The sequence below is a fragment of the Poeciliopsis prolifica genome, unplaced genomic scaffold (assembly GCF_027474105.1).
Source record: "Poeciliopsis prolifica strain line A6 unplaced genomic scaffold, Auburn_PproV2 SCAFFOLD001, whole genome shotgun sequence".
In the NCBI taxonomy this organism is placed as follows: domain Eukaryota; kingdom Metazoa; phylum Chordata; class Actinopteri; order Cyprinodontiformes; family Poeciliidae; genus Poeciliopsis; species Poeciliopsis prolifica.
In genome coordinates, this window is record NW_026562376.1 from 12,328,232 (window position 1) to 12,336,900 (window position 8,669).

At 38.6% G+C, this 8,669-nt stretch overlaps 1 protein-coding gene across 5 annotated transcripts; it reads left to right on the top strand.

Annotated features, from left to right (window-relative positions):
• Positions 1-2,506: 2,506 nt before the first annotated feature.
• On the top strand, positions 2,507-7,307 carry LOC129363872 (muscarinic acetylcholine receptor M4-like). 5 transcript variants are annotated; one of them, XM_055036206.1, is made up of 7 exons: positions 2,507-2,642; positions 2,891-3,069; positions 3,367-3,430; positions 4,309-4,408; positions 5,045-5,271; positions 5,487-6,218; positions 6,854-7,307. In XM_055036206.1, exons 5-7 carry the CDS (start codon positions 5,101-5,103, stop codon positions 7,169-7,171), a joined length of 1,221 nt encoding a protein of 406 aa, XP_054892181.1. In that variant the 5' UTR covers positions 2,507-2,642; positions 2,891-3,069; positions 3,367-3,430; positions 4,309-4,408; positions 5,045-5,100; the 3' UTR covers positions 7,172-7,307. The 5 variants fall into 5 exon arrangements, with proteins under 5 accessions (XP_054892181.1, XP_054892195.1, XP_054892203.1 ...); XM_055036220.1 differs by lacking the exon at positions 4,309-4,408; XM_055036228.1 differs by lacking the exons at positions 3,367-3,430; positions 4,309-4,408.
• The last annotated feature ends 1,362 nt before the right edge of the window (positions 7,308-8,669 follow it).

Here is an 8,669-nt window from a genome sequence, read left to right on the forward strand (position 1 = left end):
GAAAAAAGATTCACAGATAATTCTAGATCCGAGCCATGATCCTTTCAATAAAACCATCCAGAGCTGTCATTTCCTCCCTCTCTTTGGCCACAGTAATTAAGCCTTCTACATACGTCATACAGTGACAGCACTGCCATCTCCATGGTGACATATCACCTCCATCTGCCACAAAGGCCTCTTGAAGATTTGGGTTATTTTCAGAAATAAAAGATTGTCATTGTGATACTAACCAAAAGAAAGGGGAAAAACAGCACGATGCAACAGTACAAGTTTATGTTTGAATTGTTAATTAAAACAAGGGTTCATAACATATTACATAATTATTTATTATCAGTTTAATGCACCCACACGTAAAAGCGCAAACTCTTTAAAACTCAGGTAAATGTGTTTTATTGAGCCTTCAAGGGAGATATACGCGTGAATGCGCAGAGAAAGATCCGTCCTCTAGAGGGCAGCAGAGTCATGAAACAGCAATCAACGTGCATCTCCAGGAAATCTGGGTTTTTCTGAGAATATCTAAAATTGACTCCTGTTGTTTGCACTTTTTTGTCAAAATTACCTGCTTCAAAGGGCTTTAAGTTTTTTTCTGAGTTTATGTTGATCAGTTTGAGATTTGTGAGTGAAAAATGTGAAATCTGGAATTCCTAGCATTATATTTTAATCTGAAAGGAGACAAACATGTATGATCATAGATCATATCTACAGAAAAAAAATGTTCGTCTGAGGGGACCCCAAACACATTATCTATGAATTTTATGTTCAATATGAATATTTTTCTTTTTTTTTGCTATTTTTAGTGGCAGGAGGTGAAATATCAATCACCGTTCCTAATGATGAGAAAAATGAAAGATAATAAATTTTTATAGTTTCTGTTTCACTTTTTGGCTTTATTTTTTGATTGACTGGTTAATTTTTTTTTTATGAAATATTTCTGGCCTCAAATCATGAAATGATTTTGTGCAGGGGGAAATTATCCTTATTGGTAACTCCATCAATGTAAGGCCGTGACCAAACGCAGACCTTTTAACTGCGTTTGGTTAAAAGGTCAAAACATCAGAGTCTTGAAGGTTAAAGTCCTGCAGCAGCAGAGAAACAGGACAGCTGTCTTCTGTTTCCTTCTTCAGTAGAACTTTATGTTCTACATCCATTGATGCTTTTCCCTCCAGAGTTTTGGAAACAAGGAATATTATTGTGTGTTTCTGCTGCAGAGGCCAGAGCTCTCCACAGTCATGAATCAGATGTTTCTCCCTTTATGTTGTGGTCTCTTGCTAATTTAAATATGCAACCCTTGCTTAAGGGATTCAGAAAAATAGTCAGTTATAGTTTCATGACCTCTTCTTATTTGAACTGTCACACACACACACAAAACACTGGGCTCTTTCAGAGGAGGAGCCTCATCCACATGCAGGATACTTTCTGCTGCTCTGTCTACATCATTTACAGCACGAAGGAAAGTATACAAAACTAAAGTAGCTCATCTCGTCCCTGTGGACGAGGTGAATCCTTATGGATTTGTATCACAGTCTTGCAGGTGAGAGCAGTAACTGTAAACATTTTGCAAACTTATCATACTACAACATAGACATATTTTGATGTCTGCTTGCAGAAATATGGTCAGACCATTAAAAACTAGTATTTTAAAAAATATCTTAGATTTTTGCCAATTGCCAGTTATAGTATTTGCTTGAATGAAACCATTTTAATTTAGGAAATCTGGGACATGAAAGCCAGATTAAAAACAGATTAAGAAAAGCAAAACAACAGCAAAGGAATAAAATGAATCATATTAAAATATTTGGCGTATTTGTGAGGTATTCCCATGAAGGTGCCTTGGAAATATAGATATTGTTTTCTGCTGTGAACTAAATTGTTTCAGCGTACCACCAGGAACATATCCAGAGTCTGGATCCCCCAGTTTTTCTGACTCCAGGGAGTCCCTCTTCATTAACGTGATAACACTTTAAGAAAGAACATGCAGCTCTTCACTGCCTCCACAAAAAAATCTAATATTTTACCAAATGTGTTCCCTTTTTAATATAAATATTTTCCATGTTAATTTTATACTACGTCTTTATTTTTGAATTCCTGTTTAGCTGGGGATGCACACACTTTTTTGATATTTCTTACGTCTCTGTGTGAGGCTGCATTTCAGCCTGATGTTAAATTTCTCACTCTTCATATTGACACCTCTATGAAAACTATGTAGAAGTGGCATCTTCCCTTTTTATACAACAGATAATCATGTCTCTAACCTGTCATAATACAACAGGTTGAGATAGAAAATGAATAAAAGTTGACCAGCAATATAAGCTCTTATATTTTGTAGCTCCAGATTAGTTTTCTTTGGATGAAGAAGGGGTAAAATACCTCTGTTACTCTCCTGGGGCACTTCTGATAGCTCCCGAGAATTGGTACTCACTAGCCAATCACGCGTAGTTGCTAGGAGAAAATAATAAATATTTGGCCAATCAGCATCGCTGAATTTAATTTATTTGGGTCACTCAGAATTTCGCCGCCTGCCACGATGCCTGGCAGTTTTAGGTGGCTATGGTGATAAAGTTGATGGGGACTACGACAGAGAAGAGGAAACGTGACTGAATTCTCCATTTTTCATGACATTACAGATACATTACCGGTGACGGGTGAGCTACAGCTTCTGTTGTATTCGTTTGAACTTCCATTTTGGTCTTTTTTGTTGTTTAGCTCTGGTCAGCATTGTGCTAATGGATCTCTGGATGAATGTCTTTTCTTAATTGTTAATAATAAAGTTGCGCTTGTAATGCCGGACAACAGTCGACATTAATAATTACTGACTCGTTTCTTTCTGTTTTTTTTGTTCACTTCAAATATCTGAAATGTCACAAATTAATGGCGTGACTTTCTGCTCTAGTTACTCCACAGGCTGTTGCTAGGTAACCAAAGAGAGAGAGAGAGAGAGTAGTTTATGTCACAGACATGCGTATTTATGTCTATGAGTTGACGTCACCAACTTTGCTTCGCTGACCTTGAGCGGTTGAGCGGCTCCTACATCCCCCAGAATGCCGTGCGGCTGTGTTGTAATTCTTTTAAGTAGGAATGCCTTTCACTCTCTGCTGTCAGAATTTAACTTGTTTGTTCAAGCTAGATTTCTAGCCAATTATACATGAGTTTGAAACATTAAGTTAAACTTTCTACATAAATATGTTGATGGATTAGCCAATTATTGCAACAACAACAAAAAAAAATTAAAAGCTGTTATTGCTTAGGATGGCACAACCATTTATTATGTTTAGGGAGCAAATTCCAGTTTCTGTAGGGACAGATTTATTTAAATAGCTGTCTCCACCTTGCCATGCATCCATTGTACAGGTCATTTTATCCTTTCAGGGTCATGATTGGAAATATTGCCTGTGTCCAGGAACTAGAAGGAGCAATTTGAATGAAAAACGGGGTGAGAGGAACACCATCAGCATCTTGTTGTGGGCAGTAAACCATTGCCTGATGATGTTGGAGCAATGGAAACTAACAGATGTCCTCAGCCTCTTCTGCCTCTTCTTGTTCTCTAAAAAAAGTTTATTCGTTGTTGGAAATTACAATGTGTTAATAGGTAGTCCTGTATATAAACAGGTATAAACTGATGATACCAGCAAATGATTGCTGGTTTAATACATCCCTTGGCCAGTAGCTTCATGTTGCCCTCCACACCAAAAAATACCATAATTTCATTATTTTAAAATTCTTTAGTATTGTTTATATTCTTAAAAATTCCAAAATATAATTATAATTCACCTGATCTGCACCTATGACTTATTTAGAGTACAATGTTTGCAAAATACACATTCATTAAAATAAATACGTATGTGTCGATGGTAAATTGACTTTACATCACTTATGTGTAAATGAAATTAATACATTTAAAAAAGCAAAAAAATCAATCAATCAATGGAGAGTAATGTATGGTCATTCTAAGAGAAACAAAGATTATTTAGAACAAGTAGTGCTTTTGTGCTTTTATAAATTCTACATCATTCATAGCTTCTGCTTTTGTGTAAAAGAACTGCTAATTGTGCCTGCCAATGTGTGGGAGTCAATTACACTGAATTGCTTTAATTCCCCAGATCTTACCTTTTTTAGGGTTTGCCTTAACGTGACAAATAAATTATGTCTGTTTGTTTAGCTTTATTAGTTTTCAAACTTTAGAACCAGCTTAGTACATCCAGAAGCAGATTATGTATGTGCATGTGGAGTACAATTCTAGCCTCCGAAGCACTAAATTCCCAAAACATTTCTCTGTCCTGTGATATAAACAACTCATTTTATCTGTGACAGAATTGTCCCAAAACCGATTTTTGAAGAATGAGTGATGAAATTAGAGACCCTGTAGTGAAGTTTCATCCGGCTATAAGAGCAGGAAGAAAGCATCTCTCAGGTACAATACGATCTTCTGATGAGGCCTGATGGACTCTCTGACAGGGTTTTAGCAGCAAGCAACAACCCGCTGGACTAAACTAATTTTGATTTTCTGATTAATATATAAAACATAATCACATTGTTTATAGGCTGCATCTGTATTTCTGATGCTTTTTCTAGCTCAACAACAGCTAGAAAAAGCTGTTGAGTAGCTCTGGTTTGCAGAGTAGAAGAGAGCGAATTAATTTTTATTGATTTAAAACATTAAAATCAGTCCTCTAGAAATATATTAATGGAAGCGTCTCTGTTTTATGCAGAAGCTTTTATGCATGTCATCAAACAACACCATGAGGGCCTTGACGTTACATGTGGGTCAATTAAAACAGCTTGTTTCACTGTATGCTGTTTTTTAATCCAGTTTTATTTTGGTTTGCCTCATGTAAGTGTGGCCTAGTAAACACACCGGTTGCAGCCTTTGTTCCTGTCATACCTGTGCATTCTGCTTATGTGGGCCTTGCTTGCTGAAACACTCCCATAGCCTGCAGGTTGTTTATAACCCGAGAGTAACACATAATGATGTGTGAAAATAAACAAGACAGAACATGAACACCTAAACGTAATGATTTATTTCCCTTACAATCTCTGTCATTACCAGGGATTGTGCAGAAATGACTGAAGCCTGAAGTCTCTCTGAGAGCAACATCAGACAAGATGGAGACTGCGAATGCGTCTTCCATCGTTAACATGACTCGTGGCAGTCGCACCAGCCTCTTTTCAGAGAGCTCATACACAGTAGTGGAGATAGTGCTCATCCTGCTGGCAGCGGGAATCCTTAGTCTGATCACTGTCACCGGGAACATCCTGGTCCTGCTCTCCATAAAGGTTGGGGTCTTCCTTTTTTACATTTTTCATGATTAATGAGTTTGAGTCAAGCATCCATTCCTGCACACTTTGAAAACATCACCAGACTTAGAGATAAGAATGCATCGTGTGTGCTCCTGTGCAGAAGGATAATCTAATAGGAACAAGAGAACGTACATCATACTGCACAAAAAAGATTAGGATCTGACACTCTGCTCCGTGTCGTTCCTTTAAAGGTAAACAAAGACCTGCAGACCATCAACAACTATTTCCTGTTCAGTTTGGCCTGTGCAGACCTCTTTATTGGGTTCTTGTCCATGAACCTTTATGCCATTTACATTGTGATTGACCACTGGCCTCTAGGAGAGGTGGAGTGCGACATTTGGTTGACTACTGATTATGTTGTCAGCAACGCCTCAGTCATGAACCTACTCCTCATAAGCTTTGACCGGTACTTCTGCGTTACCAAACCCTTGACCTACCCAGCATGTCGCAGCACCAAGATGGCCGGGATGATGATTGCGACGGCCTGGATCCTGTCCTTTGTCCTATGGAGTCCCTTCATCTTGTCCTGGCAGTTCATTGTAGGAAGGAGATCCGTGCTCTCGACTCACTGCCACTTCGAGTTCTTCTACAACCCATGGCTGATGTTTGTGGCTTCCATCATAGTTTTCTACCTGCCATTGAGCATCATGGCCTACCTGTACTGGCAGATCGCGAAGACCAACTGCGACAGCGTAACGAGGAACGTTACAAGACTCTCAAGTGGAAGTTTATCAGATATTGTCTCCTTCAGCCTAGTGGAAGAGAAGGAGGAATCTTCAGCGGGGAAGGAGAAGGAAATGTTGCAGCAGCACAGTGAAATTGGACTCCTCAGAGAATTGCAGGCAGACCACAGGGACTCCTCATCGGAGACTATCAAAGCTTCGACTTCCAAAGAAACTTACATGTTAAGGGGAAGTTTTAGTGTGAGTAAAATTCCAACACAGACACCATCTTAACAGAATTCAGCGACCAATTTAGAGAAATCTGAGAGAGGAGGTGTAGTTTAAATTTAAACTGCTACGTCAACTCTGCTATGACTCGCTGTGATTGTAACTTACTGAGTTTGTGAACCAACAGAACTCAGACTCATTTATTAAATTCATAGCATCACGTAGTTGCTGTCGTAACAAAACATGAAGCAACCATGAAGATTGTTCTATGCTCCTTAAAATCTTAAATGTTAAACAATTTAAAATCCTTAAATTTATCTATGCTGAAACCATTTGAATAAACAAAAGTAAAATTTTTACATCAGTGGTCTGTTATAATATTAGCATTTATGGGGCCTTTCAAGGCCTGGGCGGCCTTAAGCTGTTGTATTTGGTAAAATTAAGTCATCAAGTGAGTAAAAAAATAATTAAAATTTCATAAAGTAAGTAATTTACTCCGTTTTGTAGTAGCCTTTAAGCCTTTTTAAATATTCTTCATTTGTAAATACTTGACATTTGTTTGAATAGGAACAATTATTATTCATAATACGCTAAACGAAAAACAAACACAACTTTGGAACCTAAAATAGTCAACATGGAAACCTTAATCTTCTCCTCTCATCCCTCAGTTTTCTGAACGTAAAGAGAGCTTGCCAACTCTGGAAAGGAGAAGGAGCATCAATGCTGACAGGGGAAAAAAAGTGACGCGCACCATCGTGGCCGTCATGGTTGCTTTTATCGTCACATGGACGCCGTACAACATGACAGTCCTCGTCCACGCACTCTGCAACAAGTGCGTCCCGAAAGCAATGTGGAGCATATTGTACTGGCTCTGCTACGTCAACAGCACTGTCAACCCCGCTTGCTACGCCCTCTGCAACGACACCTTCAAGATCACCTTCAAGCACCTGCTCCTGTGCCAGTACAAGAACATTCGGGGACGATGATTTTCCGCCTAGAATGGAGCTGAAACTCATGGACTCCCTTAGTAAAAATAGAGCCGAAAGCTGAAACGGCCAAAAATGGATTCTGTTGGTTCCTGTGCACTTTCTTTTAAATAATAAAATATTGTGTGTGTACTTTATTATACTGTAACAAAGACCTGGTAATGTATTTAACTCCCAAAAGTTTTTTTAGCGTTGTAGAATCTTATTGTTAGAATCTTATTTTGTCCCCGTTCGCCTGTGGAGTCCATCGATTGGCCTCTAGGAGAGGTGGAGTGCGTACACCAACTATATATATTTGAGTCTTCTGACCTGCATTGATTTAGAAATGAAAGTTAGCTGGTCTGCTTGGACATCATAAGCAGCTTCATAATCTCCTGAGTTTTTGTTATGGAGGTAAACGGTGAAAAAGGAACTGTTGTGCCCTCTAGTGGATTTGAAGCTATGGCATTGATACTTTTGCCTCAGAAGCTAAATAACAGAGGCCTGAAAATTTAAATTTGGGCTACTTTGTCCTGTTGCAGTTCTAAAAATAAGGGATATCAATTCAAATCAAAAAATTCCTCAACAGAGCTCCAGTGGAATCTGTGCTGACACAAGATTTGTTAAAAAATGTGGACTTCATAGTGGAGAAAAACAGCTAAAGTAAGAAGTCCTTTCAGAAGTTTGTCACAAGCTGTGTATACAGGAAACACAGCAAACCTCTGACTGGAGGAGCTCTGGGCAATGAAACCACTGTTTACATTTTTACATTCACACTTTCCACTTGGTGAAACGTTGCTTAGAGTTGATGATGTAACCCTGAAAGAAAACCTGTTAGAAATTGGTAAAGACTTCGAACCTGGTTTATAAGATAAACAACAACCCAAAACATACAAGACCACTTCACAGAGGAGCGCCACCTACTGTTGGTCAATCACTATTCCAATAAAAAGAATTAAAGTTCATGGTTGGATTAAGACATATGTGAAGTTTAAGGGCTGTGGATACTTTTGCAAAGCTTCGCATGTGCTTCAATGCAAAAGCTCTGAAGTTTAATAATATATTAAATATTATGTGTCAGCTTAAGGCTGTCATATTGTCAGTGCATGTTGAGCCAGCACCGTCTAATCTTCCCATCTTGCTGTTTGTGTGGTAGTCGATCAACATAGGACCTCTATTGATGCTTTTGGGGTTTATTGTAAGCAAAAGAGTCACCATACCTGTTTGTTCATGATGCTTCCCCCCGTCCATGTGGCTCCTGTCTTTCCTATTGTATTTGGTGCCAATGTTATCAACAGGAACACTGGAAGAAGTGGCTCTGCAAGTCCAGAGAGAGCACCACCAAAGATCTGTCAGTTCAAATATGAGCAGAACCATTAAGGATGGGCAGATCACTGCGTCTACAGCTTAGTTAGGTTATGAGTGAGACACAGTTATACTAACCAAAGTTATACCTTTCTGTAAGAGGACTCAGATCAGTATTTACCCTGTACACACTGCATCAAGGACCAATTATCTG

What these genes read in the sequence shown, in the direction of transcription:
- LOC129363872 (XM_055036206.1), top strand. Translation starts at nt 5,101, where the DNA reads ATGGAGACTGCGAATGCGTCTTCCATCGTTAACATGACTCGTGGCAGT. An exon ending in TGGTCCTGCTCTCCATAAAG is followed by an intron (nt 5,272 to 5,486) that starts GTTGGGGTCTTC and finishes GTTCCTTTAAAG; the next exon opens with GTAAACAAAGACCTGCAGAC. An exon ending in TGTTAAGGGGAAGTTTTAGT is followed by an intron (nt 6,219 to 6,853) that starts GTGAGTAAAATT and finishes CTCATCCCTCAG; the next exon opens with TTTTCTGAACGTAAAGAGAG.